Source organism: Camelina sativa, chromosome 16, assembly GCF_030686135.1.
Source record: "Camelina sativa cultivar CO46 ecotype springtype chromosome 16, ASM3068613v1".
NCBI lineage: Eukaryota > Viridiplantae > Streptophyta > Magnoliopsida > Brassicales > Brassicaceae > Camelina > Camelina sativa.
The window spans coordinates 4,101,903-4,129,371 of record NC_141895.1 but is presented as its reverse complement, the minus strand read 5'-3'; the positions used below and the strand labels follow the sequence as shown (position 1 = coordinate 4,129,371).

General features: G+C 32.5%; 3 protein-coding genes, 2 long non-coding RNA genes and 2 pseudogenes across 7 annotated transcripts; 4 read left to right on the top strand and 3 right to left on the bottom strand.

The window, feature by feature from the left end:
- Window positions 1-13,900: 13,900 nt before the first annotated feature.
- LOC104749769 (CLAVATA3/ESR (CLE)-related protein 5 pseudogene) lies at window positions 13,901-14,489 on the top strand (annotated as a pseudogene).
- Window positions 14,490-16,227: 1,738 nt separating this feature from the next.
- LOC104749768 (CLAVATA3/ESR (CLE)-related protein 6 pseudogene) lies at window positions 16,228-16,896 on the top strand (annotated as a pseudogene). Its single transcript, XR_015585462.1, has one exon. The product of XR_015585462.1 is annotated as a CLAVATA3/ESR (CLE)-related protein 6 pseudogene (transcript).
- A 750-nt stretch (window positions 16,897-17,646) lies between these two features.
- LOC147925105 (uncharacterized) lies at window positions 17,647-18,891 on the bottom strand. The gene is made up of 2 exons (XR_015583659.1): window positions 18,619-18,891; window positions 17,647-18,493 (listed from the first exon to the last, which is right to left on the bottom strand). It is a non-coding gene; the product is annotated as an uncharacterized LOC147925105 (long non-coding RNA).
- A 1,806-nt stretch (window positions 18,892-20,697) lies between these two features.
- On the top strand, window positions 20,698-21,291 carry LOC104749766 (signaling peptide TAXIMIN 1). Its single transcript, XM_019237514.2, has 2 exons — window positions 20,698-20,938; window positions 21,044-21,291. The coding sequence occupies exons 1-2, from the start codon at window positions 20,835-20,837 to the stop codon at window positions 21,165-21,167; spliced, it is 228 nt and encodes a 75-aa protein (XP_019093059.1). The 5' UTR covers window positions 20,698-20,834; the 3' UTR covers window positions 21,168-21,291.
- On the bottom strand, window positions 21,164-22,734 carry LOC104749767 (phospholipase A1-IIbeta-like). Of its 2 annotated transcripts, none has more exons than XM_010471461.3 (3): window positions 22,499-22,734; window positions 22,065-22,422; window positions 21,164-21,913 (listed from the first exon to the last, which is right to left on the bottom strand). In XM_010471461.3, the coding sequence occupies exons 1-3, from the start codon at window positions 22,732-22,734 to the stop codon at window positions 21,272-21,274; spliced, it is 1,236 nt and encodes a 411-aa protein (XP_010469763.1). In that variant the 3' UTR covers window positions 21,164-21,271. The 2 variants fall into 2 exon arrangements, with proteins under 2 accessions (XP_010469763.1, XP_087348201.1); XM_087492075.1 differs by having other exon boundaries at window positions 22,065-22,380.
- Window positions 21,367-22,967, top strand: LOC147925104 (uncharacterized). Its single transcript, XR_015584853.1, has 3 exons — window positions 21,367-21,507; window positions 21,622-21,854; window positions 21,934-22,967. It is a non-coding gene; the product is annotated as an uncharacterized LOC147925104 (long non-coding RNA).
- Window positions 22,964-27,056, bottom strand: LOC104749765 (protein trichome birefringence-like 40). The gene is made up of 5 exons (XM_087492076.1): window positions 26,527-27,056; window positions 25,755-25,926; window positions 23,849-24,024; window positions 23,589-23,747; window positions 22,964-23,393 (listed from the first exon to the last, which is right to left on the bottom strand). Exons 1-5 carry the CDS (start codon window positions 26,826-26,828, stop codon window positions 23,102-23,104), a joined length of 1,101 nt encoding a protein of 366 aa, XP_087348202.1. The 5' UTR covers window positions 26,829-27,056; the 3' UTR covers window positions 22,964-23,101.
- Between the last annotated feature and the right edge of the window lie 413 nt (window positions 27,057-27,469).

Genomic DNA, 27,469 nt, shown 5'->3' with positions numbered 1-27,469 from the left:
TGATGCAGCAACTTCTTCCAGTTGCAATTAGAGGTCTATTACCTAAAGGTCTTAGGATTGCAATTTCAAGGATATGCACATTCTTCAACCATTTATGTCAGCGAGTTATTGATAGGGAACAACTGTTGGTAATGGAAAAAGATACTGTGGAAACTCTCTGCATGTGTGAACGGTTTTTTCCTCCAAGCTTCTTCGATATTATGGTGCACTGGACAGTTCTTCTTGGAAGGGAAGCTAGACTTGGTGGACCTGTCCATTTTAGATGGATGTACCCATTTGAAAGGTTAGTATACTATTTTGTGATGTTGTTACAAATTTCTTATGTAATGTTGCTTATCTTACTTATTTTGCATAGGTACATGAAAGTTCTAAAAGATTTTGTAAGAAACCCAGCAAGACCAGAAGGGTGTATAGCTGAGTCTTACCTTGCAGAAGAATGCATGCAGTTTTGCAGTAACTTTCTGAAAAAGACCACCAATGTTGAGGCAAAACCATAAAGAAATATTGAGTATGAGAACAAGTCTATTCTAGTGGGTCGTCGATGAGGACTATCAAAAGGTTGCATTGCTAAAGCAAATGGGATGTTTATGGAGAGCATATAAAGCACGAATTGTTCAAAAGATTAATAATACAGCTCAGACAAACTAACAAAGGATGAATCTGCGCCCAAAAAATATTTCTCCAATAGAATGGCGCAAATTTGTCAAATTCAAAACAAGTCAAGCCTTTAAGGTATTACCTTGTGTTAACATATATTAATTACATAGTAGACTATTAACATTCTTATGGTAGGTCGTGAGTGATCAATATAAAAAACGAAGGAGCATGCAGATTCTTCATACTTGTAGCCGTAAAAGGATGGTTAGACTCGCTAAAGAAATGGTAAGTTTTTAATAACATTTATAATGTTGCTTATATTATAAGCTCATTACTATTGTTCATAACACCCTATTCGTTTGATACATAGAAAGAGGAAAGCTCAGATCCATCTGAAGTCACAAGACTATAGGTGTGGGTCAAGTCGTGTACCAAGAAAGATGGTACACCCGTGAATACAAATGCAACGGCAAAGTTTGTAAGTTGTCGAGTTTTATTTAAATGATTTATGCATTTTGGATTTACTGTATGTCGTATGTTTTCAATTTGTTTTTATGTCTTCATTTGTAGAGAAAAGCAGCTGAACTAGTTGATACCCAGCCTCAATCGAATTCAACAAATCCTAAAGATGATCTCCTTTCACAACTACGAGGCACTGATAATCCTGGGAGGCTAAGGGAAATGGGGAGAGGCATGAGTATGTCCAAGTTAGCTTGTTTCCAAGTTAAGAACAAGACTATGGCTGAAATGCAAGAGAAATAAGTTCTATTGCTACAAACAGTAAAAGAACTACGAGAGGAGATTGCCGAAATTAAAAACAAAGTAAGCAAAAATTTTACACTTACAACTAGGACTATCATATATTCGTTTATTTCAGTACTTACTTTAATCATTAAAACACATTAAAGAAACACGAGCCTGAAGTCGGTGAGAACTCAGCTGCAAGAGTAAGTACTTCATGAGGATTTTACATTGTATTTCAAACTTTTCTGCATCCGACTCATGAATCTGATAACTTTTTTTTGTAGACTGTTAACAGAAGAAAATTCCAACCAAAGTGTGTGTTGGTTGATTGGGCTGGTACTGATCAAAATGTTGCTGAGGGTCTTGTTCTTTCAACAGATCCGGCTGGCTTTGTTAATGACATCCCCTTAGGCCCTAATCATGTTAAAGTTTTGGTTGAAACGGCTATCAAACCAGATGCGTATCTATGGAGACCTGCAATTAATGTGTTCAACATTGAGCAAGCTGTTGGGTTACTAGTAGCATAGCCTGACCATAAATGTGTTATTTTGGATCAGGGGATCGAAACGGATGATGACATTGCGCCTAAGGTATAGTCTCATATGTCTAAGAACATTAGTTATACTTAATAAGTTTGATTACCTTTGCATTTTTCCTTTTTTGCTTATCAAAATGAGGATGTTGTATGCATGTGTTTGACAGAGCCCAACCACAAACCCATCAAACAAATGCATACTCTTGCATTTGTCTAAAAAGGATGAAGTGGTTGCTGAAGGCCATTGGCAATCTCAAGATCCAAAAGCATTGGTTAATGGACTTCTTCTTGGACCACATGCTGTTAAAGTATTTGTGGATGTCGTATTACAACCTGATACATTTCTATGGAGGCCTACAATCGAAACAAAATACTTAGTGGATATGTCTTTTGTTGCATGGCCGGCTGATGCAGTTGTATTTGAAAATATCTCAGATGCATCTGACCAAAAATCTGCAATGCATACTTCTACCGCAATTGATCAAGACGAAGGTGTAAAGTCTCATGCAACTGTTTCAGATGTCCGTCCACATAAATCTCCTATGAAGACAAATAAACAACCGGCAAAATCCCCAGTTAGGAGATCTGAGGTAATTTTTATTTGTTTTAGATTATCTGAAACTGATATAGTTTACTCTATGACCTTTAGTAATAACTTGTATTTTGCAGCGACACAATCCACCTATAGTTGTTAAAGAAAATCAGAAGTGCAAGCTCATGGATGTAACAGGATTGAAGCGGGTTGTTGCCGAAGGACGCTGGGCTTCAAACAACCCTGACCAAACTGTCCACTTTGTTCCCTTAGGGAAAAATGCAGTTAGAGTTTGGGTAGATATTGTGAAGGTGAACAATGCTGCAGTTTGGAGGCCATGTTCAGAAATAGAGAGTATGGAAGATGCATTAGGAACATCTATTACATGGCCAGAAGACAAAGTCATCACGTGTTAAACATGAAGTACTTTAGTAGCTTGTTATGTTGTGTGTTTTGGATTGATTGTGACATTGTGTTGAATGCTTTTGGTTGAATGTTTTTGGTCGAATGAATGAATGTATTCAGAAAACAAACAGGCTTTTTGGTTCAATATTGTCCACTTTCAATAGCATTCATAATAATGCCATAAAAAGTACTAAATCTTTAACAGAAAAATATAATAGTCATCAAAACACATATAATAGCATACATTATCCTGCTATACATTATCCTGCTATATAATTGCAATAAATACCAATATAGCAGAAAACAATTATGCCATAACATAACTTATTACAGCACACATTATCCTGCTTTATATTTACGGTTAATGACAAAATATTAAAGCTATGGAAGAAGTTACTATATTATAGCGTAATAAAAAACTGTAATGGTAGACGGAGCCTATAATAGCATACAATAAAAAACGTTACAGATCTAAGATAGCTGTCAAGAACATAGCATTTATGAAAACGCCGTCAAACATCTATTATAGCATTAATTGTGTGCTATTAATAAGCGTTTTTCTTGTAGTGAAATCTAGTTTAATATGCACATGGTTAGCGATCCAAAGGCGATGTTATATATAATTCGAGAGAAATAAACAATCTGGTCATAATTACATCTCATCACCTCTCCTCGACAGTTCTTGCTTTGGTTCTAGATTTTTAAATTAATTTCTTTTAATTTATTATTTCAAATTTAACGGAAAACTGCAACAAGTAAAAGTCAGAAGTCTTTTTTTCTTTTTCTTAACTTCTATCTGAGTTCTTATTGATCAATGAAATTCACTTTTATATTTAAAAAAGGAGTGAATTAATGCACTATATACAACAACAACAAAAAAAGCTTGCATCATCGAATTTTATCTTTTCTAAAGTAATACCAACTCTAAATCAGTTTACCTTTTAAGAATAGCATTTTTAATTATTAGTCTCACATGAAGAATATAATGTTGATAAAGAAAAAGAAAAATGACGTTAATGAAAGCATGTAAATGGGACGGTGACCTTCGAAAACCTAAATACATGAACCGTGGCGAATTGTTTGGAACTAAAGTGTGGTGGTCACATAAAAGAAATCCACTTTTCGTAGTTAGCTCTGATGCTCTTTGTTTCCAGTTATATATTGCTATCACTTTTTAACGTGTAATGAAATATATACTATGTTGGTAAAAGAATTGTACTTAAATCACATATTAAATTATTGTGGTATCTATATCAGAGGTCGATATCAACATAAAATATATTTTTAAGAAGTTTAAGAGGTAATATAATTGGGTTATAGTTAATTCGGATAAATTATTAAAAGTTCACCCGAGCCATAATATTAAACGGATATATAGAATTTTGGTTTAAAACCTTTTAGTTTATATTAAAAAAACGTGTAGTAGCCATACATGATATTTATTTTTGAAAAAGTGATCATCGATTGGTAGAAATGTAAAATATTTGAATAACTGAAAACAGTCGTGTATAGCAAAAAAAAAAAAAAAGTGATGTGTTTATATATATTCTCTTAAAAAATCGTTTTATTAAAACGTAATTACTAGTGCAAAAGAAATTGATGACGGTGTACATAATCAAACTAGTTAACAGTGATTCGTTGTCACTTGATAAATGTTAAAGTATTTTACTTGATAAACCGATTGCGATGTATAAAGAGATCGAAAGATGTTAGGATTGACATAGATGAATAATAAGTGGCGAACCAAGAAATTATTTTTAGCGGAAACATAAAATAACATTTTTATATAAATTATAGTGTACAATATATTTTGAACTAACACATAAAAACACCAAACATTTTTTATTAATTACATATATAAAGATGTCATTTTTTGAGAAACGCAGCCACTTTCCCGAAAACTATGTCAAGTTTACTATGGTTACTTTATCAATTATCATCACCCAAATGAGCGTTTGCAGCTAAGGATGAAAGAGTGGAATAGAGATGTTGGCATTTATTCTTATTATTCTCAGCGTCCCAGCAGATCTATCATTTTGGAGGATAATCAGAGATCCATGACCATGAGTATGGCATCTTACTGATGGCACTAGCTAGTGTGTCTCTAGTGAATATCTTTATTTACAGGTTTTTTGCATCCCGTCTAAATTTGAGGTTTTTTTGGAACCATAATTATGCCCTCTGTACGTAGAGCCGATCGTGAGTAAAAAATGTTTGGAGATAGTTTGTCTATATTTTGAAATAATTTCGTTTTTTGCTTTCAACTATAAAACTAGGCTGATGTACATTTTGAAATAATTTCAATATAAATTACTCACGATAAAAGAGTGATATATGTTGATACTACCTTTCTTGAATAACTTTTCACTTAACGAAATGAAGCAACAAATTAAGATTTTCAAAGATAAAACTTTATTTTCCCTATATATATATATATATATTTTTTTTTTTTGTCAACAATATCAATATATATATATACATGTATATATATAACTATTTTCTAATGATGGTACCAATGTGCACAAGAAACAAAGTATTCCAAATAAATACATGATGACTGTATATACTTATTTTATGTATATACTAATGTGCACAACAAACAAATTATTCCAAATAAGTACATGATGACTGGATACTTTTTCAAATAAAGTGTTTCGTTGTTATGTTTTCCGTTTTTAATTCAATAGGTTTTTAGCTTTAGGTATGTGTAGACTTTGTCGACTATAAGAAATTAAATTTAATATAAAAAATAATATCTAACTAACATTACATTATACCTAGATTCTTAATAATGCGTGTTAAACAAAAAAAGAGATTCTTTTTTTTTGGACCAACAAAAAAATATTCTTAATAATGCTTTGAACCAATAAAAAAATATTCTTAATAATTTTTTGAACCAATAAAAATATTCTATTGTATATAGACTTTTATCATATACATACAAGCGTACGTCAATTCTGTTTTTTTTTTTTTTTTCTTAAATATAAGCGTCAATTCTAGCCATTAACGACGATATTAAGAGTGAATCTTCAGTATGGTATCAAAATGATTGTCCCATGAAAGTCTCAAAGGGTCGATAGGAATGTATAGAATATACACATGCATGTGCCAATTAATTGAATAATCACTATTTAAATGATAATTGTTTCTTCTTCTATTCTTTTTTGTCAAAGTTCACTACACTTATTATTCTTTTCGGTTGAATCACACCTATGCATGATACAATGCCCAAAAAGAAAAGGTTTATGGTATTAGTGGTCAAAGTGATGACATCCACGGTTCGACATGATGTATTCTTTAGAAATAAGTAATGGTGATCTTGTTTGACAAAAAATTAAAAAAAGCAATGGTGATCTTATCTCTCTTTTGCTCATCCGCAAACACAATTTTTTTTTTTACGTCATTATCTCGTCCGGCCACCATCCTCTGTTGTTGGAGCCTCACCGGCGATTTGTCTTTATGTATTCAACGTAAAATCTTAGCTATTGGGACATATCTTCGATACATTTTCGTTAAACTATATATCAAATCAGCTAAAAAACGCTGCAAAAGCAAAGTTCTATTGATTTTCTTTTCGACATATGAATCTAAATAGTATCTAAGAGATGTTTATCACTCCATTAAAATCAGTCTTTTTTTAAAAAACTTATGAATCTTCGTTATTTTATAAAATAATGAAAAGATCGTATCAATAATTAGGGGTAAATACAAAATGAACATCACATTGATTATATTTTTGTTCCGCTCCGCTCCATTTCTTTAGATCAATAATTTTCTTAATTAATTGTATATGATTCATACCTGGCCTATCAAGTGTTTAAATAATTTTAGAATATAAATACTGTATGTTAATTGTTTTAATAGAATAAGAATCAAACTTTGGTAGAAGAAATTGAAATATTATATATTTTTAAAAAATATTACTATATTGGATAAAATGTCAGCAAAAAAGTATAAAAAGGGCCTCCAAACAGTGTGAAATGTTCCGGTTCATAATTCTGTCGTAAATAGTAAAAATATTTAAGATAAAGTAAATTCAAAATGGTTAAATTAGGGACATCTGCTCTTAGAATGATATGTGGCACTTGCGAGTTGCGATGTGGGTAAATAATATAATTGGAAGTGCAAACATATTTTTTTTTAGTCATACTATAAGTTATAAGTAAATTAACAAAAAAAAAAATGAAAAATAAAAATAAAAACTCTATAAGTGACATAGACGAAAATAAATTGGATCTTACTAACTTGCGTATTATGAATTTTGAAAGGTTGTTTGAGCCCATAAATCTTAAGAAAGGTAATTTGGCCCGATCAATTTAATTTATTTGTACGCAAAGTAATATATTTTCTATACCCAAATATTCTCCTTCCTTTTTAAAATCCGTATGTATAATTTTTTTTTTTTTTTAACTGACTCTTATCATCAAACCCCTGCTTGAAAGAGGCAGTCTAACTTAGTCAGAGGAAACTTTGCTCATCAGAATTGTTTAAAAGGAAAACATATTGCGAATATATTTTGCTATGCCTTTTTTTATGGATTTAGATTTTCAAACTTTCTGTAAAAAAACATAGTTTTGAAACTCTTTCAAAATAAATAGAGATTTTTCTTTTCATTTGTCCTGGATAAAACTGAACCCAAAAAAAATCAACAAGTTTTGTGAGTAACAGAGTTACTTTGGAAAATAGTGTATTGTCGGAAACTAAAGAAAGCGTTACAAAAACGATTCTTAAGCCATTTTACGAACATCGTGTCATCAAGTGACTTGTCCCAAGAATAGTTTGCAACATATTGCGGTATTAAGGAACGGCCTGGTCGCATCGGTATGTGTTGCGCAATGCCCTATCAAAAGTTTCCACTCGTGATGTTTGTCAACCTAAAAATTAAAACCTTCATGGAATTACATGTATGTCAGAAAGTTTTATTGTCGGCTTAAAGTCGTGACGATGAGCAAAGATGAGACCAAAAGTGACTCGATAACTATTCAGGTTCAATAATTTTTCCCATAAAGGAATGTGTTTGTATAGTGGGTTGGTCTTGTCAGTTGAGGTTGTAGGGGCCAAAACTTAAGACGTTTGAGGTAGTGACACACTTACCCAGGTGTGACTATCGTTTTACATTTGGATTTGTTGTATGCCATAATATTATATTTAAGTTAATTGTACGATGATGTGATGATTGAAAATCATAATGGTCGTCGCACCTCAAGCTAATTGTATGTATTCTAATTATATGTTCGTATTTCACCAACAGAGTGTTAACTATATATTAGATCTACATGCAGAAAAAAAAATTCTTAATGGTTACAAATTGTTGCAGAATACAATGTAGAAAACATTAAAAATAATATACACTGTAAATTACAGTCCATAAAAATAGTCTCGTATACTGTCGAAGCAGGACTCTCTGTCCATGAATCGCAATGGCAAGAAGAGGCAAATAACCCCTTAATCCCCTGACTCATCGCTGACTGGTCGACGAGATTTTCGTATTATCGCATACAATTAATGGAATGGTCAGATTAAAAACATGTCAACAACCTCAAAAGAAATATCTCAATGAACCGATTGAAATCTACGACTTATCCAAATAAAATGGAAGTATATATGTGCACGAACGGTCGTATCACTAAGTGCAACCTTATCTAATTGCAATTCTATCATTCAAAATGGAAAATGTTTAACAATCTTTGAAACACGGAATAGCTCTAGACTAGACTCAATGTATCCGGCGGAGACACATCGCCGGTCGGGGTCCCATTAATCGTAACAGCAGAAAAGACAAGATAGAATTTTGAAAAGGCGAAAAGAAAACATGAAGTGCGCACGTGGCCACTAGAGTTTGCCGCCTGAATGAATCTGTCTTCTTCGGGCCACATGAACATCACTTTAAATAGAGTTTAACCGTTAGTTTAACGCAATCCGAATCGACTTACGTGGACGCACCCAACAAACACAAACTCCAGACTTTGATCCATCAATGAAACTGCCTTTGTTATTTATTTATTTAATAAAGTATCTAATATTAATTGGGGTTCGAGAGGGAGAGGGAGAGAGCTAGAGAGAGAGAGAGAGAGCGATGTGAGTATATATGGCGCCGTCATTGCACGATGTAACGTATCTTCTTAATTTATTATGGCTTTTATTCTTTCTTTTTGATTTAATTTCCGATATCGGAACTTCACCAAAACCATAAGCATCAAAAGAAATCTGTTATGTATTTTCTATTAATTAGAAACGAAGAAGAAGATATTTTTTATATGAAATATTTATTCATTTATTTGTAATATTTTGATTTTTCCTATATTTTGAATTATCATAAAATCTTATAATTTTTTTGAAATGCTGCAAAAAAAATTGGACAAAAAGTTATTCGCAAAGTGAATACATATTGGAATGATGTTGATTCAAACGGAACGAAACATATCATAAACATGACCAAAGTTTCGGATATGCACCTCGCATCCATCCATAATAATAAAACAAAAAAGAGTATTAATCCAACAAAATTTCCTTGTTTAGAGTCTATATGCATTCTATTATATATATATATATATATATGTTAAAAATAAATTAAATATTTTTGATGAAAATAAATAGCTAATTGAGTCGTTGGAATCTAGTACTTAGGTGCCTTCTTAGGTTTTGGAAAGGTTAGATAAGGTTTTTGAAGGGCCATTGTCACTTTCATGCATATGCTTTACTTTTCTTAATTACCAAAAGTTATTCTTTTTACAATAAACTATACACATATTAATGTGGCAAATAATAGAAAGAAAAATCTTTAAGAAGATATATCATTATGTTTCATCACTCATCAGCAAACATAACTTAAACTAGAGAGAGGAGAAAACTCATAATGTGTATATATATATATATATATATATATATGTGGATTGGATGACCTGAATTCAATTTTCTTTGAGTAGATTTATTTTTCACATTGATTTAGCTCAACATTGCGTCCAATGTTGGCCATGATACAACCTTAAAAATCATAAAAGATTTTTATTTCAGTTTCATGTTGTTGCAAGGAGGAACCGACGACTGGTCATACATATATATATATATATATATATATCCCAACAAAAATATATTTGTCTACCAAATTAAAACAATTTTTAATGTTATGAAAACTACGTATAGATCATATTTAGCAAAAAAAAAAAAACTACGGATATATCATATTATGTACTATATTCGTCGTTAAATAAACATGTTATGTTTACGTATGTAAGATCATGTTAAACGAGTTTGAAGTTTGAACACAAATAATCTTTTGAACAATGATGGATTATTCAATCACTATATTGCATTCAAGCTAACGAAATCCAAAGTTGGCAATATACCAATATATAGTATTTAAACTTAATTCTCTCGATCTGATAAATCAAATATCTCAAAGATTTCCAACCCTTTAAATAGTTTGTACTTTGTAGTGTCGTTAATCACATCTAGTTAATAAAAGTTAACTGTATTGTTTCTTGTGTTTGTTCTTTGATTTTGGTGTAAAAAACAAAATACGGAAAATTTGCTCGTTTCTTGTATCTTGTTTACTTGTTTTCTGTGGAGAAGAATTGTTAGCCACCATCTAGTAACGGAATTTTAAGAGTATCCCAGGAAAACATAAAGAAAAAACTGCACACGTATGCAAAACTATATATATATATATATATTGGTCGATGAATAATACTATCTAAGAATCCTTTTAATCTCTACCTCTAGTTACACCTAAGATAATAGTCAAACGGAATCTAAGCTAGAGCATCAAATTTACTGACTTGTAATCTAGTCACGCTGCTGTTTATGTGGCCTCACTCCAGCCCTCATCTTATAAAGACTTACACTTAAACTATGTATGATGACTTGTATAATTCCTTCTCAGATTATTCTTTTGTGTCACATTAATACCTTAAAATAATCCAAGCATACTTTTGTCGCGGACTCGCCGTTGGTTACTTTTTCTTTTTAGTTGTCTAATGTATAGTATAACCGAATAAAAGTGAAAATGGATAAACTTTGTGTTAGGACCTACAAAGCATGTGGATATATGTCGGTCCGACATAATTTCCCATGTGGGCAATGCTAATTTGTCGAGCATATGACCAATTATTATATACTATATCTTAACTAACCAAAGAAAAATACTGACCAGAAAATGTGGTTGTTGAGTGGCAAAACTCGAATGGAAATGATTCTCTTATAGATCCAAGTTAGGGGATCCAAATTTACTATTACTTACGTATACAGTAAACGTTTTAACCAACCTAAAAAAGAATCTGGTTTTCATAGATCTTAAAGATTCGTTTGAGAAAAGTTTGCTAGATAAAGCATAACAACTAATCAAAAGATAAATCGGTCAAATATTTCTTAAAAAGAATCTGATTATTTCTTAATCCAAGAAATTTAAAAATTTTCAAAAAGTAATATATGATGGTTTTTACGGTTTTTAACCATGATATAAGTGTGCTTTTGAGTCTTTTGATGTTTTTTTAGGATGTTTTAGATTCTTAAGAGGTTTTCTAGGATTTTGGCACCAAATGAACAAAGTGAAGCAATTTGGATCGTTTTGGACATTAATCCAGAGGAAATCAACTTGGAATCGATTCAGAGAGATGGTGTCGGTCGACACCCCTGTTAGCCGCAAGAAAACCCAAGTTTTGGAAGTTTTACAAATCTGCCCCAAAGTTTTTCATAATTGCAAGACAAGTCCCTAACGTGTTTTAGGACACATATATATATATATATATATATATATATATATATATTGTTTTGGGTTTTAGAAACCCTTAAGTTGAATTCTAGCAAGTTTTATTTTCTGCAATCATGTGAGATTTTGAGAGCTTTTGGGAGAGAGAGATCTGTACTACTTTGAGAGAAGAATTCATAAACTCCCTCTTTACTCTTTTAATCTCAATTGCTTATTATTCAGAATTATGTTTTGTTCATTCATTGAATATGTCTGAGTAGTTTGCTTGTTAGATTCAGAGTTTTTCACAAGGATTTTATGATTTATTAGATTTGTTTATATATGATTCATTATCTTTCTAGATCTTCATTATAGGTTGTTCTTCGTATTAATCCTTGATTGACCATCTAGAATTAATACTCTAGGAAAATAAATTGATATGAGAATATAATTGATTTTTACTGATAAAACATTTTGATGAGCAAAATTACTTTCTGCAAAGAAATTTGATTTAGTAATTTTGTGAACTTATCTAAACCTGTTTTTAAAGCTGATTTTTAACCTTGAATTTTACAAAGAGATTTGGATTTTCTGGTTTTAAATTTAGATAATATTTGCTGTGAGAACTGATTGATTTTATAGAAGAGTTTAGAGTTCTAAATCTGATTTTAATTGTTTGAATCCTATTTAATTATTGATTTAATATTTTGTAATTTCCTGAGAAATTCCTTGGACCTAGTTTTTTTATCTTCTGAATTTAAAACAGTTTTATTTAATATTTTTCATTGCTTTTCTTTATTTAAATCAAATTGTTTAGCGTAATCATAAAACTCTATAATTTATTGAGTAGTCTAAAATCCTTGTAAAATTCGACCTCTAAATACTGCAGTGACCTCTTAGTTTAAGATAGTAGGTCTAGAGTTTAATTTGAGCATATGAAAAGCTTACCCTAGCTAGCTAGTATCTGTAGCCAAATTACATTGATGTATAATATGAAACAACGACACCTAGCTAATACTGGTGTTTGACACGAACATAGATTAAACGGTTTTTGGATAGATTGTCCGCGACTTTTAATTACAAGACTAAGAACTACCTTCTATCGGGGTTGGGGGTTGGCATGCACTTTTTGTCAAAATTATTTTGCAGAGTGTCATGTCAAATTATATTCCTTTTCAACCTTAGCTAAATTTCATTCTTTCACTTATATGATCCTTTCTTACGCGCTCGGACGGAACAACTCTTTCTTCATCTCCTGTTGAAAAAAATAATATATGTATGTGTATATATGTATTGAAGTTGAGAAGTAAAGTAACCTAAAAACTAAAGTTTATAAGAAAACTGAAACCTTTCCATACTAGGGCACAATGGTTTTATAATTAATCACCTTCTCATTTCACCTTTAGTAAACATTAAACGAGGTCTGAATGACTATGTTCGTGACAAGGGAGACCGTCCTTTGATAATTTGATTGTGAAACCATAATTATAATCGTCCGGAAAATTCAGAAACAACAATGGATCGGACAACTCTTTCATATAATCGAGACTGACTATTTTGAGGTTGTCCTCCTCGTATTATTTCTAGATGTAGACCACACTTTTCTTTCTCTCTCTCCCTCGTTTACCCAGGACGTTTACCATTTACCATACACAGCAATTTAACTATACCTATTTCGAAGACATATATGAATTCTCCTAAAGTTAATATACTTGTGGTGAAACAGTTAATTAGTTGATAGGCTTATTGGTTACAATTCGTCAATTACAAAAGCATTATCATAATGCTATTAACACAATGTTTGTCATAGAAGATACCGTTCCTTTTGTTATATACAATTCACAATTGATTCCTACCACTTTATTTTTTTTTTGAACAAAGTGATTCCTAGCACCTATGATGATATATTCGACGGTTATAAATACCGTTAGGGAAAAAATCCATAAAAAGTGACAAACGCAAATTCATTAACCAAAATATGTATACCTTATAGTAGTTTAGCATAAGAATCTAGGTTAGTTGTAAATTTATATTATCCTAGTGAACGTTATGTCAAACCTTTTTATTTCTTAATCAAGCATGTAAAGTCAATTCTTACTGGTCCCTAAATTATAGTTTTTCCACCTGAGAACTCCGAGCACTATATCAATTGAATAACCCATATATACCAATGCCACACCGCGATTAATGTCTAGGTGTACGTGCATTAAATTCTATAATAATAATAATAATAAAATATGAATCGTATTTGGCTTTCGTTTGCTGTGGATCCCATCATGTTTCTCTCCACTGACCCAAACTACTCTCGATTCAAAACCTACTCTACGTTGGTGTTTCTCATTTTCTATAAAAATAGAAACTAGCAATGCATACAAAGCCATCATACTCTTTAAGCATCATCTCATTTTGCGTCTCCCTCACAACTGAAAAGCCCCCACAACTGACATTTCTTCCTCTCAGACACCTTTCATGGAAAATCTGATCCTTAAGCAATCTCTAATCATAATCCTAGTCATATTTTCATCACCAATCTTAGGTTCTCAAGCTCGAATCCTCCGTGCATATCGTGCCGCGTCCATGAGCAATACGGACAGTCAGGTTCTATTACGAGAACTCGGGTTTGATCTCTCTAAGTTCAAAGGCCATAACGAGAGGCGTTTTTTAGTGAGTTCCGACAGGGTTTCACCAGGAGGTCCCAATCCGCAACACCATTGAATGGTCATCACCTATATAAAAACTTTACCGAAGATCCAAGCACTAATAAATGTGATTGAACCATGCAAGTCTTATGAATATCGCTATTTCTATGTTTTTCACTTCTCTGTCTTTTTTTTTATAAACCTTACGTACAATTTTGTTGTATCAAGGTTTTGGTATTCTTGTACCACCTTACCTTGACACAGCAGGCTTTTTCTCTGTACGTTTTCTTGTGTCTCCAATGAGTTACCTTTAATGTAACAGAAATTGGCTAATAATTCATATTCCCCTGTCTTTTGGGTTTGAGCTTTACAAAAGATGGCGAAATATGTTGATTGAAATTACCCCTTCAGAAAGCAAACGATTATTTTTGCAAATAGATGGTATTGTGAGAATTTAGAAAGTTACTAATATTAGATTCGTACCGTTGTATATTTCTTTGTAAACTACATTTCAAAATAATGTAGTTAAAAAAAAAAATGAATTCAACCGTATAATTTTCTAACGAAGTTATAAAAGATCTCAGCTACTTTTTTTAAAGAATATCAATGACTTAATACAAGTTCAGGAGTTAAGACTTAAGAGATATAGAATAAACTGTAGTTATTATCCTCAATGTTTATAATGAAGTTAAACACGATTGTATATTACATCTGGAACCAACTACAGTTTTGTTTTTTAAAATCGCATCTAAAAATACAAATTTTTTTAAGCAGTTCATAAGCACATCATAAAATGTCTAGTGCAACACAAAAATTTAGAGATAAAATATAACAAAAATTCAAGTATAAAATTGGGATACTCTTTGATATACTTCTTCTATAACACCATTTGTTCTTCCGAAGATAGTTGTGCATGTACACAATTTGGAAAGAAAGAAACTTGTGCCTTCACGACGCTATATATATCCATAAATCAAGCCAAGCTATTCAATCAAATTGATCTCACTATTTGGAACAACATTTCTGCCAAACACTATAGACGTGCAACAGTCTGCTCTGCACTTGGTTTACTAATTCGTACTAAATTTTTTTTTTAAAAATGTACTAGTTACAGTTTACTCTCCTATACTAAAGCCCAATTTTGTAAAACATCACCAAATTTTTTATACTTTTGGCTTTCAATATAATTCACATAAAAAAATTCAGTTAGAAACTTATATATGTCCATCAGTTAAAATTAAAAACTTATGAAAGAATATTATAACAAATAATAATATTTTTAACAAACTTAGTTTATTTAATAAAATTAAACCAATAAAAAAGTGACAAGTGTGAGAACTACTCTCTGTTCCTCCCTCTTATTCACCTCAATCAAAGGAGATGCTCTTACACATTCGTTTATATGACATGCAAACCTATAAATATGACTCTTTTCATATATACATACATATAACATAACAAGAAATACTACCAAAATAATGTTTATCATACAAGATATGATATTTTGTTATTAAAAAAACTCATGCTTAATTATAAAAATTTGTGCCTAAGCCTTTTATCAAGAAAAAAATTATTTTTGTGTGCCTAGGAAAATTGATTCCTAGTACCTACAACAATAAATTTGATAGTTATAATAATGTTAGAAAAATCCATGATAAACAACAACAAAAGCAAATTAATGAATTAAAATCTATACATAACCTAGTAGTACTCTAGCATAAGAATCTAGGTTAGTTGTAATTTTAATATTATCCGAGTGACCTTATGTCAAACTTTTTATTAATTCTTAATGAACTATGCATGTAAAGTCAATTCTTACTTGCTAATATGGATTTCCACCTGAAAATTTCAACCGTTGGATCAGTTGAATAATCATTATCGTAAATTATTCTTTTAAGTGTCCATGCATGAGTTTTATAATCCAAAAATATGAGTCAGATTTGGCTTTCATGGGTTGTTGTGGATCCCATCATGTTCTCTCCACTGCCCCCAAACTACTTGATCCTTAACTCGTTTGATGTCTGCGTCTCTAATTATCTATAAATAGAATATCTCAACACATACAAGTCATCATACTCTCTCAAGTCTCAACTTCATCTCATTTTGCATCTCTTTCTCTCTCTCAATCTCATAAGAATCCCACAAGACACCTTTGTTCTTCTTAATCACCTTTTATGGCGAGTTTGATCCTTAAGCAATCTCTAATCATACTCCTAATCATATTTTCATCACCAATCTTGAGTTCTCAAGCTCGAATCCTTCGTGTAGGCCGTGTTGCGGCCATGGACAATATGGATAGTCAGGTTCTCCTACGTGAACTCGGGATTGATCTCTCCAAGTTCAAAGGTCATAACGAGAGGCGGTTTTTAGTGGATTCCGAAAGAGTTTCACCGGGAGGTCCTGATCCACAACACCATTGACTGATCTTTACAGATATATATACTTTACCGGAGATCCAAGCGCAAGTAATTGTGACTGATCCATGCAAGTAATTTATATATCGCCATTATATGCTTTTCTTTTCTTTTTCATTAATCTTACGTTCAATTTTGTTGTATCAAGGTTTTGGTATTCTTGTACCTCCTTATCATACATCAAGCTTTTTCTCTGTGTGTTTTCTTGTGTATCCAATGAGTTGCCTTTTATATAACAGCGATTGGCTTATACTTTTATGTTCCCCGGTTTTTATCGTTTGAGTTTTACCTTTTTTCATTTGTAGGGGAAACAAAATAAAGATAAGCCTAGAGGAGTTCATTGATATTACGTTTACTTTTTTTTCTGTGATTTGATGGCCAAAATTATTAATAATAAATCTTACTACGAAGCGGTGAAGTCAAATAAATTGTAAACTAACTTAAACCAAATGATATGCAATCTAGAAAAAGTGATAAAGTGGTTGATAATCACAAGACTATGATATTGTAAATACTGTTTGATGCACTCTTACACTGAATATATAAAGTTCGCCGACATCAACTACAGTGTTGGGAAATTTGAGAGGTTCAAAATGTAAACTAATGAACTCGACAAATTAACACATATTCTCCGCAAAAAGATTATTCTCTACGCGCGAATCGATAGATTCATAGATATTATAGTTTTTCATGACTTAATTTGGATGTACTTTAGTATCAATAAATAATATTCTAGCCTTGACATTCTCAACATCTGTCTAGGAACGTTCTGCCACCAGTTGCAACCACACATATTATTTAGTGTTTGATGACCTATGGCGGCAAGATTGGTAGAAAAATAAAAACCTTTGAATTTGTAGAAAAAGAAAATGAAAACGTTTGACAAAAAAAAAAAAGAAGTTCTTCTTGACCTTTTAATCTCAACCGGCCGATTGGAACGATAAATTCAGAATCTGGAGACTAGTCTAGTCAAGATGTTATATTTCTAACTAAAATATGCGATTTATACAACCTTGAACCTTGTCAATAACTAATGAACCGTTGATAATGTATGATCTAAATGGATATATGATTAATTTTAACACATTAAGGGGTATTCAATTTGTTTTTTTTAGATTTGATAGGATTTTAATATTTTAGAATTTTGAAAGATTTTAAAAGATTTTACAGTTTTTCTATTAGAAAAAAAGAAAGAAAATGAAATGTGATTCTATGAAATTCTATGAAATTCTATGAGATTCTATGAAATTCTATGAGATTCTATGAGTACCCCTCCCCTCTGACATTCTATTGTCCTGCTCTACATTCGTACCCGCACAAGCCGCAGTAATGATCCTCTGATGAAAACCATGGAACTTACTCTACCTTCAATCCGAGTCTCTCGCACCTTTTCCGCAGAACCTGGTTCTGAAACCCATCTTTGACACACTTTTTCGTGACACCAATCCTTGTTGTAACTTCATCCATTGCAGTCTTGTACTCTTGGCTACCAAAGAGCTTGATCTTACTCCCTTCCGACCATTCCTGCAAAACATGATCCGGGGTCTTTTCGATGCCGACCAATTAATCGTTGTACATCCTCCAACAGCTGAACCAGCCAAGACCATAAACTTCCCATCAACAGTCGTCAAAAATCCTCCTTTCTCATATAACTCAAGCATAGAAGCCCCTTCAAGACCCGAGTAATCTTTAGCAAGGAAGAAAGTGATACGAAAGGGAAGAAGGTATCCACTCTGTCTCGACCATTTCCTCAAGATCTCCTCGCTTCTATCCAATGGAAGCTCAGAGAATTTAAGGACAAAAGGCCAACTCTTGTCAAAACAGAGAGAGCCACAAAGCATTAAAGTTCCAAATCTGGATGACAAAACCATCAGTATGATTCCCAAAACCTTGACTGCTTCTTGCTTCTGATCATCCGTTTTTAACTATCATCTTAGCCACCTAGATTAAGAAAAAAATCCAAAATATAACAACAACATGACCAACCCAAGTATCTATTAGTCTGAGCCAAGATCTTGATACAATAGAAACAGGGGATAGATAAAGAGAGAGAGAGAGAAGAGAACCTCGTCAGTGAATAGTGGTTGAGTAGAGGAGACGATTTTGAAGGAATCGAAAGATTGTTTCGGGGACGGAGGGAGGAGAGTTTGACAGATGACGGCGAGAGAAGCTTCATGTTTACCAGTGGAAAAGGTGGCTGGTCATCGGCGGTGATTAGAGTTGTCCGATCAATCGAGGAGTTTATCTCTGTTGTGTTGTATTGACTGTTTTTCTTTTGAAATCCTTTAAAATTCTACCTCATAAGGTATGATTTGTTACTCATATTTTTCAACTAAAAAAACAAACAAAAGTCTTGTAGAATCATTCAAAATAGCATTTTAAAAAAAATTGTGATATTTTGAATAACAGTGGATTTTAAGTAAGTTTTGTAATTCATTGATTGAATAACAAGAGATTGTAAATGATTTTAAATAATTTTACATAGATTCCAAATTGAATAACATAGTGATATTTTGAATAACAGTGGATTTTAAGTAAGTTTTGTAAATCATTGATTGAATAACAAGAGATTGTAAATGATTTTAAATAGTTTTACATAGATTCCAAATTGAATAACATAGGATTGTAGAAGATTTTTAAAAATCATCAGTTGAATAACAAATTATTTTAAGAATACTCTAAAATCTTCTAAAATACAAGTTTAATACCTCCCTCTAAGTTTTTAGACAACCACAATAAATTTTTCTTTTGAAGAAGCAAAAACGTAAATATATAACATGAGATGGTCAGTTCAACTTTTATATTTTGTCATATACTTATTATTGGAAGATATGAATCAAAGATTATCTATATATACATTTTTGAAGTACATTTTGGGTTCTACCCTTTTATTTATACTTATTTGCAAAGTTAATCCCTAACATATTTCCAAAATTAGTTTACTTCAGATTTTGTTTCCTAAATATGTTATATTTCATTCCAACTAAAAAACTATATCAATCAATATGAAACAGAAACTATGATATATTTAACATATTCTATTGTGTTTTGAAGATATTCTATCTTCGAATCCTTTGCAAACAAAGAAAACAACAATTTGAGCTTTGTTTCTTAACGTAAGAAGAATTTCGATTCGTATTTATTTAAATATTATAATTAATATATAGAAACTTAATAAAATTTAGAAAGATTATGAATATGTAAAAAAATTAAAAAAAACTATATAGTATGGTTATATAGTAGATGAGTTATAAAGACTACATGTTGAAATTAATAAAATATCATTAAATTTGTGCTAATACGGGTTAAATCCTCATTTTATTATTTGTCAACACTACTAATATTAGAATATTTGACATATAAAATCAAGTTAATTTAACTAAGATTGTGTAAAATAATTAAATCATTTGGAAAATGTGACTTAATCACAACGTATAAATGATTTATTATGCATTTAAATTCCTTACTTTTTGTTATAATAATTAAAAATCAAAATATATATCTAAGCACTAAACAGAACAAACTAAATATAACAAACAAATAGTTATAAAATGTATTGCGGGATAAAAAATTAATATAATTATTTAGTCACACAAACAGTCAGAAAATTTAGTTATTCCTTTATTTACAAACCAGCCAATATTTTTAACAAACAAATACAACATAAAATATATATTTATAACAAAAATTATATACAGGCGTGTACCATGAGTTAAAATCTAGTTTTGAACATAACAATAACAAGTATGCACCAGATTCCGAATTTGGGCCTGATACCACTAGTTATATATTAAATGGGCCTTATTTACCAGCAACATAATTGTTTAATAATCCATTTAGTTAGCAAGTAAACCCACTTCTCTAACAACAGGCCACACAACAAAACAATATAGCCACTACTGTATTTCTATATATATCATCGGGAACAAAATTTTATAATGACTGAAATCGATCTTCTGTGAAGAACTTTTTCTTCCAGAAAAATAAAAAATAATAATAGTTTCTATCTTTTAATTTTGGTCATAGTAGTCTTAAAATGCATTGAAAAAAATTTATAAGGAATTGTCAAGTGTCAACCAAATTGAAAAAAAAAAAAAAGGAAAGACAGATCAAGAGAATCAGATGCACCTAACTTACTTACAAGTTACACCGCGTCTCCTTCTCTCTCTCTCTCTAATAAGAAGACTTTTTACTTAATAGAAAATTCAGAGAAGACGACTCACACAAGTCATCATCATAATTCATACAGTTGTTGTAACACTCACCGTAGGAGAGAGCCACCATGTGCGACGGAGACTGCCGCCCTCTCGGTTTCCTCTTAGGTCTTCCTTTCGCTTTCCTCTCTCTCCTTCTCTCCATCGTCGGTGTCGTTATCTGGATCGTCGGGTCAGTTTCTCTAAATCCTTTCACTTTGATTTATGGAGTTTTGGAATCATTCATCACCAATTACCTTTCTTCTGATTTCTCTCTCTCTCTCCCTCTCTCTCGCAGATTGTTGTTATCATGCATATGTCCTTGTTGCTTATGTGTGACTGTGCTTGTTGAGATCGCAATTGGGTTGATTAAAGCTCCAATTCATGTTATGGAGTGGTTCATGTCCAAGATCCCTTGTTGATTCAGATTTGTTGGATCTTGTTATTATTAAAAAAGAAACTGAGATTTGCTGATTCAGATTTGTTGTTCAATTATAACATGTAGTGTAGCTATATATATATATATTCATGGGAGTTTGCAATGTTCTTCTTGTTCTTGTTCTTTGATCTTGTCCCTATCGCCGTTGAGTTTCCAAGTACCGTCATCACTTTGAACCATTCCTTTGTTTTCAAGAACCCACCAATGTCCTGGTACTAAGTACTTATCTTCAAGAGCATCTAATCCCTTGTTCACCAGCGCAATGTCGCGTTTGATCTCTAGTTTGAATTCTCCTTGGTTGTGTTGTGTACCCGCCACGCCGTGTAAGTAAGCCTCCAGGTTATGGAAATGTCCTAGGTTTAGAGACCGTTTCAGGTACTCTGATTTCAGTGTGTTGATCTGAAGCTCCTCTCCCACATCTGTGAACCTGAATACAGGGTAACGTGGGATGAGATCTGGGACATTTGTTACTCTTAAGATGTGGAGGTGTTGGAAAGACTCCACGAGTCTTTTGAAGCTGCGGTCACCGATGCGGGGACTGCCGAACGCGAAGACTGTGACACAGGTTAGCCTGTGTTGTAGACTTGGTGTGATCTTAGGCAATTCGTTATGGAGAAAGTCTGCGGCGGAGAGAATTGAGAGAACTGCGCCTAAGCTATGTCCTGTTAAGGTGATTGTAACTTCTTCATCTTTATACAGTTCTAGTAACCTGTTGAGCTCTCCTTGAACCTGAAAACCAAAAAATATAGGAATGTTGAGGAAGGTCAAAACTCTTCAGGGTGGCTTGACCCGGGTTTGTAATATAGGCCTGCGTGTGGTTCAAGCCTAAGTTAGCAATAAGCCAGGCAGGGAGTAAGAGATTATGTTATATTGTAGAGACCTGTTCTCGTGCACTGGTCTTGTCAAAACGCGAGCGTGGATCAGTGGATGTATAAAGAGACAGCCAACCATTGGCTACGCGAGGCGGGTCATTTGGGGTAGCTCGAGGGAAAACCGTTTCAGCTGATTCAAGTGGGAAATCGAAATCGTTAGCCCACTCATATAGCTGAATCGTCCCTCGCCATGCTACAACAATGTCCCTTCTCCCTAGCAACCTCTTGCCTTCGTCCGTAGCCACCGCGATGTAACCCAACCAGTTAGACTCTTTGTTCCATGCTTCCCTTGACAGTGACTTGATTATGAAACATTCCGGTAACCTTATCGACGACGTTCCGTATATGAATTTAGTCACCTCGTACCTGTTTTGTCACATGTTTTCTATTGGGGTTTGCACGAAAACAAACCCTTTGAATGGTTACTGTAGACGTTTGTTACCTGAAAGGGTTGGCTTTGAGGTAGCCAGTTCTAGCAAAGAGCTCTTCTTTGGTGTAGCAGCTATCTCCTACATATTTAGACCGGCGGTCACTATTGAAGGCAACATACCCAACCTCAGCCATGTCACCATAGTGTACGATGTAGCGGCGTAGATCCAAGTCAAGAGGATCAAGCAGGTCTTTCCATTTGCTAGTGCCGCTCAGTTCCTTCCATCTGTTAGCGATGTCTCCCACCATTTTTTCGCTTATCTTCTAATCCAAACACCCTCCGATCCTCATCTTTGTGTCCTTAGGAAAATTTGTTTGGAGTGTTCAAAAGTTTGGATAATACGTGAAGTATTGGTCCTTAATACATGCTCTTCACATAAGTTTTGCTTTGTGTAAAAGACTTGCAAGTGTATACTCCTCACGTTATAATGGGTTGTATTAAAAATAACAGTATAACAAAAAGTATGGAGAAATTAAGTCCCGATGAATGCATGTAACTTGTATTAATGTTAATTACATTTAGGATTAAATTAACAAAGGAAGAATATCAATCACAATCACAGGAACTTCACAATTCATAAAATGGTAGAATAAAATCAAATATGTAACACGAGAACTAAGAAGTGAGAGATGCGTAGAGAAGTAAGTTCCAAGTATCAGGGAGACCAGGGAGACACCAATGGCTGCAGTCTAGACCCTTTGAGAGACCATTGTAAAGACTTGGATGTGCGTCTTTGCGATACTCTGAGAGAGTAGTGAGATCGAGAAGATGGACCGGTTTCTTGATTCGACTCAACACTTTGTTAACCACAATCCAACCTAAGGGTAATCCTCCTGGATATCTTTGTCCCATGAACGGCTGAGTTTGGCCCTTGCACGACTTCAATGGTTCGTTCCACTCTCTTCCGCTGTTTCACGACAATTAATGTTTTGAAAATGTTTGTTAAAATCCATTGGCTTCCACTTCAAAAATAAATTGGGAATGAATAGACTGATTCTTTTGTTTTTTAGCTTGACTTTAGAGTTCCAGTGTAGGTTCCCTTATTTAAAATCAAGTGTGAGAGACAAAAGAGAAAGCAAGAGAGTTAATAAAGAACACTTACTCATAGTGGACAGGAGAGACACCTTGAAAGAAGACTTGAGTGCGTGAAGGGACAATGTTATGGTTAATCCAACGAGCCCATGTGTTTAGTCCTTTGTAATAAGCAACAAGCCTGTTCATGTCTTTGTACAATTGGTTTCCTTCCCTCATATAATCCCACCTGGTAAACCATTATTAAATTATTTGATTAAGAAGCTAGCATATATAATTAATAAAGAAAAATATTACTAAAAGAGAGGGTTTAGAGTTAAGTGATCGTACGGCTGGAGTCCGGAAGTGTGAGTCCACCAGTGCCACGAGTTAAAGATAAGAACGTCCATGCCAAGCCAAGCATTGGCTTGTTTGATGGAGTCAAGCACAAGCACTCGTCCTGCCTTTTCTTGAACCACATCTACGAGAAACTGTGTTCTGTACAGAAGTATCGTCACCGCATATTCCTACCCATTTTTCAATTAAAGGCATGTAAATTATTTTACTTAGGGACAATAAAATGACATAAGACATTGCGTCAACTGTGTTCATGTAGTTAAATTAGTTTTGTGTGCAAATTGACCATTAAAAAGTCGGTTGGGAAAAACAATCTATACATATGTTAGCTTAACTCTTCTTATACCATTTACATAATTTGACTCCATTGTATGTATACCTTGTAGTTTTAAATGATGTTGGTCAGAAGTCAGAACTGATACCCAAGCATCCATATATATTATGTATATAGACTATCATGTCAAACCGGTATATTTTCAAATATTTGAACTAGGCATTCATAGAAATGGACTTCACAATTGTGTCATTTGTGTGCGTGTGTGAATTAAACAACAATATAGAAAAAAGGAAAATCAAAATTTAAAAATATTCTCTGAAATATTCATATATTCTGTAATTATGCCGTCGATCGTATTTTATCTAAGCCAAAGAGAGAAAGACAGGTAGCAGACCTATGAAGAAGCTAGTGATCTAGCCCCAATGGAGACAGACTTGTCACTGTTTAATCTCCGTATAGATGTAAATAGAAAGGAGATCCCAAAAACAATTTTAAAATATATTATAAACTGTTTATGTTATAGAAAACGACAATGAAGAAGACGACATTGACCTTGAAGTGGTTGTCAAAATTATTTTGAAGATAGGTGTTTTTAATGATCCAATCTGTCGTGTATGTTTGGTTTTGTTGAAAGGTCTCTTAGAAAGCTTAATTAATGACTACGAGTACGACTTATGTTAAAAAGGTCCGTATTAGTTCTTTTCTTACACCTTAGTTTTATCGTGACCACAAATATAATATCCCTACACCTTGCAAAAGTAAAATAAGAAATTTTAAAGAAATTAACCATATAGTATTATCCTAAGCAACCCAATCTTTTTGGAACAACAAGATAACGATTTTCAGAAGATAAAATTCGATGGTGACGTTGTAGGAACTCTTTTTCAAAATCAATGTGGAAATATTTCGCAGTCATATAGTATTAATCTTCTTATTATTACTATCTGACAAGTGTTTCGGTCTATCGACCCCTAAACTTGGAAACCAAAAGAGCTACGTATCTGATCATCTGAGATAGCGTTATGATGAAGGCACACTTATTAGCAGGGACTTTTCTTTCTTTCTTTTCTTTTTTTTTTCTTTTTTGTTTGTTTGTTATTTTCTGATGTGTATTTTAAAAGCCAACAAAAAAAAATTCCCAAAAGAGTTGAAAGTGGAGACAGCGTTAACACTGTTTATAACTTCATGAATTACCAAAAAAATTCATGAATTATTTTCATTTTATCCAAATAAGATTATTTTTCGCAAAATATTAGAATGTGCCATCTTCAATTAATTACTCCATTTCCAATTAATTGACTTAAAAATGTGCTATTGTCGGCAAGTTCTAGCTATATTAGAGGTGAATCAGTAACTAGTAAGACAAGATTTGGCGAGGATTGTACAATCATTATTTATTTTTGTACAAATTAATAATATAAGTAGGCTTTTCTACTTTGTAGTGGTGAATTCGGTGTTCACTTGATAAAGCTAGAAAGAATGATAGTAGTAATTAGTAAAACACAACAACAACAACAACAACAACAACAACAACAACAAAAAAAGTCAAAGAGTTAAAAGTATGCAACGCTTACTTTTATGCGAAGTTAGTGATGAAAATGAAAATGGAAAAAAAAAATAAACCTGGAAAGTGAGGGAAGTGAGAGGTTGGTTTCGACGGAGAGAGTACTTAGCATTAGGGAGAGAAGCATGAAGCATGCAGGCCAACGATTCGAACATGTTGAGACTCAGTGAGTCACCTACCATCATTATCTTCTTCCCTCTCATTCTCCTCATAAAATTTGCCCCATCAAATCTGTAATGTCATTTAATAAACATATTAATATCTCAAAACCCTTTAAAGAAAAAATGTTGATATCTCAGTCGAAAAACATATCCCATAAGTCATAAACTTTGACTACATATACGTTTCTTTTAACATATATATATATATATATATATATATATATATATTGACCACTTTAAGCCAATCCAAAACCACGTAATTAGATTTTTAGCTAGGTATTATATACATCTTTTTAGCTACTACTAATTTCACGTAATTCACGACTGGAAACCAAGATAGTATAGTTATAACTTTCATATGGGTTCTTTCGTTAAAAACGTTTTACGAAACCATTGAGAAACCATTGAGACATAGGTCTCAGATTTGTTCGTGCCAGCCCACATTTCGTGTTCAATTTTTTGGGTCAAATGAATTCCTAATTCATATACAAAACTTATTTCTCAATTGTAAACGTAAAGTTTACATATTGTATAACTATTATATATATATATATATATATTTTATATTATAAAATGCAAAAAGAAAGTATTTGAACTATTCGAAACCTTAGCTTTTCTTCTAAACTATACAAAACTTAGTGGTTAATAGTAATACATAGGCAAAAAGTACCTGGGGAGAGGACAGGAGAAAGGTTGCCATCGGAAGTGTTGATAGTTTGTGTCAGGACGACCAGCTTTCTGGCAATTGAACTCAGAATCGATAAAAGGACAAGTATAAGCACTATAGAGAGGATATGAAGAATCATAGACCCATTTGCCTCTAGACAAATTGCATCTCCCTCCACTCAACAAGCTTGAGCTTGTGTTGTTTTGTCCCAAGAACTGTTGTTGAGATTGTGCTAATAGTACAGGGAATGAAGAGAAGAGTATGAGAGACAGAGAGGCTAAGTTGAGTAGGAAACAGAGTCCCATTTTGAGGTTGCCAAGAAAAAAATGATAAACTTATTCTTCAAGCCTCAAGCTTTTTATAGATAAAAGAAAAGTCTTTGCATATACAGTAAGTTTTCTTCTTTACCTCTCTCGTTATATTTTTGTATACAACATTTTACATATTTATTTCGTGGACAATCATTATGCTTAAGATATACTTTAAGAGCTGAAAAAGGTGATATAGAATAAAATAGATTAATTGCACCAAACTCTTTATAAGCCAATTGGTTATGTATTTCAAACTAAAATCGTAATTAGTTCAGCCAACATTATTTTATAAGGTTTTTAACAAAACCATACTAGAAAAAAAAAACCTACATATCTAATATTATATTAATGATAATCATAAGAAACTTTTTTCACATTAATTGGATAAATTAAATCAAATGAAAGTAATACTAAAATATCTTATTACTCAGTGTCACTACCAAACTCACATATTGGTTATTGACAACAGGATGAGTTATAAAATTCGAGAGATTCCTTCTAGTTCACATCAATCATGTTTGTGGTTATCAAATGTTCATGAATCTTTTTTTTAACGGTTTATATTTTATCTGCGCAGCCATTGGTTTAACATGCATGTTGTAATATACTAAGAGAATGAAAAGACAAGGCTGATG

Coding starts and splice junctions, on each gene's coding strand:
- LOC104749767 (XM_010471461.3), bottom strand. CDS start 22,734: ATGGTGGGAGACATCGCTAACAGATGGAAGGAACTGAGCGGCACTAGC. Junction 22,423..22,498: donor CTCAAAGCCAACCCTTTCAG/GTAACAAACGTC, acceptor GTGACAAAACAG/GTACGAGGTGACTAAATTCA. Junction 21,914..22,064: donor AGACCAGTGCACGAGAACAG/GTCTCTACAATA, acceptor TTTGGTTTTCAG/GTTCAAGGAGAGCTCAACAG.
- LOC104749766 (XM_019237514.2), top strand. CDS start 20,835: ATGTGCGACGGAGACTGCCGCCCTCTCGGTTTCCTCTTAGGTCTTCCT. Junction 20,939..21,043: donor GTCGTTATCTGGATCGTCGG/GTCAGTTTCTCT, acceptor TCTCTCTCGCAG/ATTGTTGTTATCATGCATAT.
- LOC104749765 (XM_087492076.1), bottom strand. CDS start 26,828: ATGGGACTCTGTTTCCTACTCAACTTAGCCTCTCTGTCTCTCATACTC. Junction 25,927..26,526: donor TTCTCCTGTCCTCTCCCCAG/GTACTTTTTGCC, acceptor ATGACATTACAG/ATTTGATGGGGCAAATTTTA. Junction 23,748..23,848: donor CACACTTCCGGACTCCAGCC/GTACGATCACTT, acceptor ATGGTTTACCAG/GTGGGATTATATGAGGGAAG.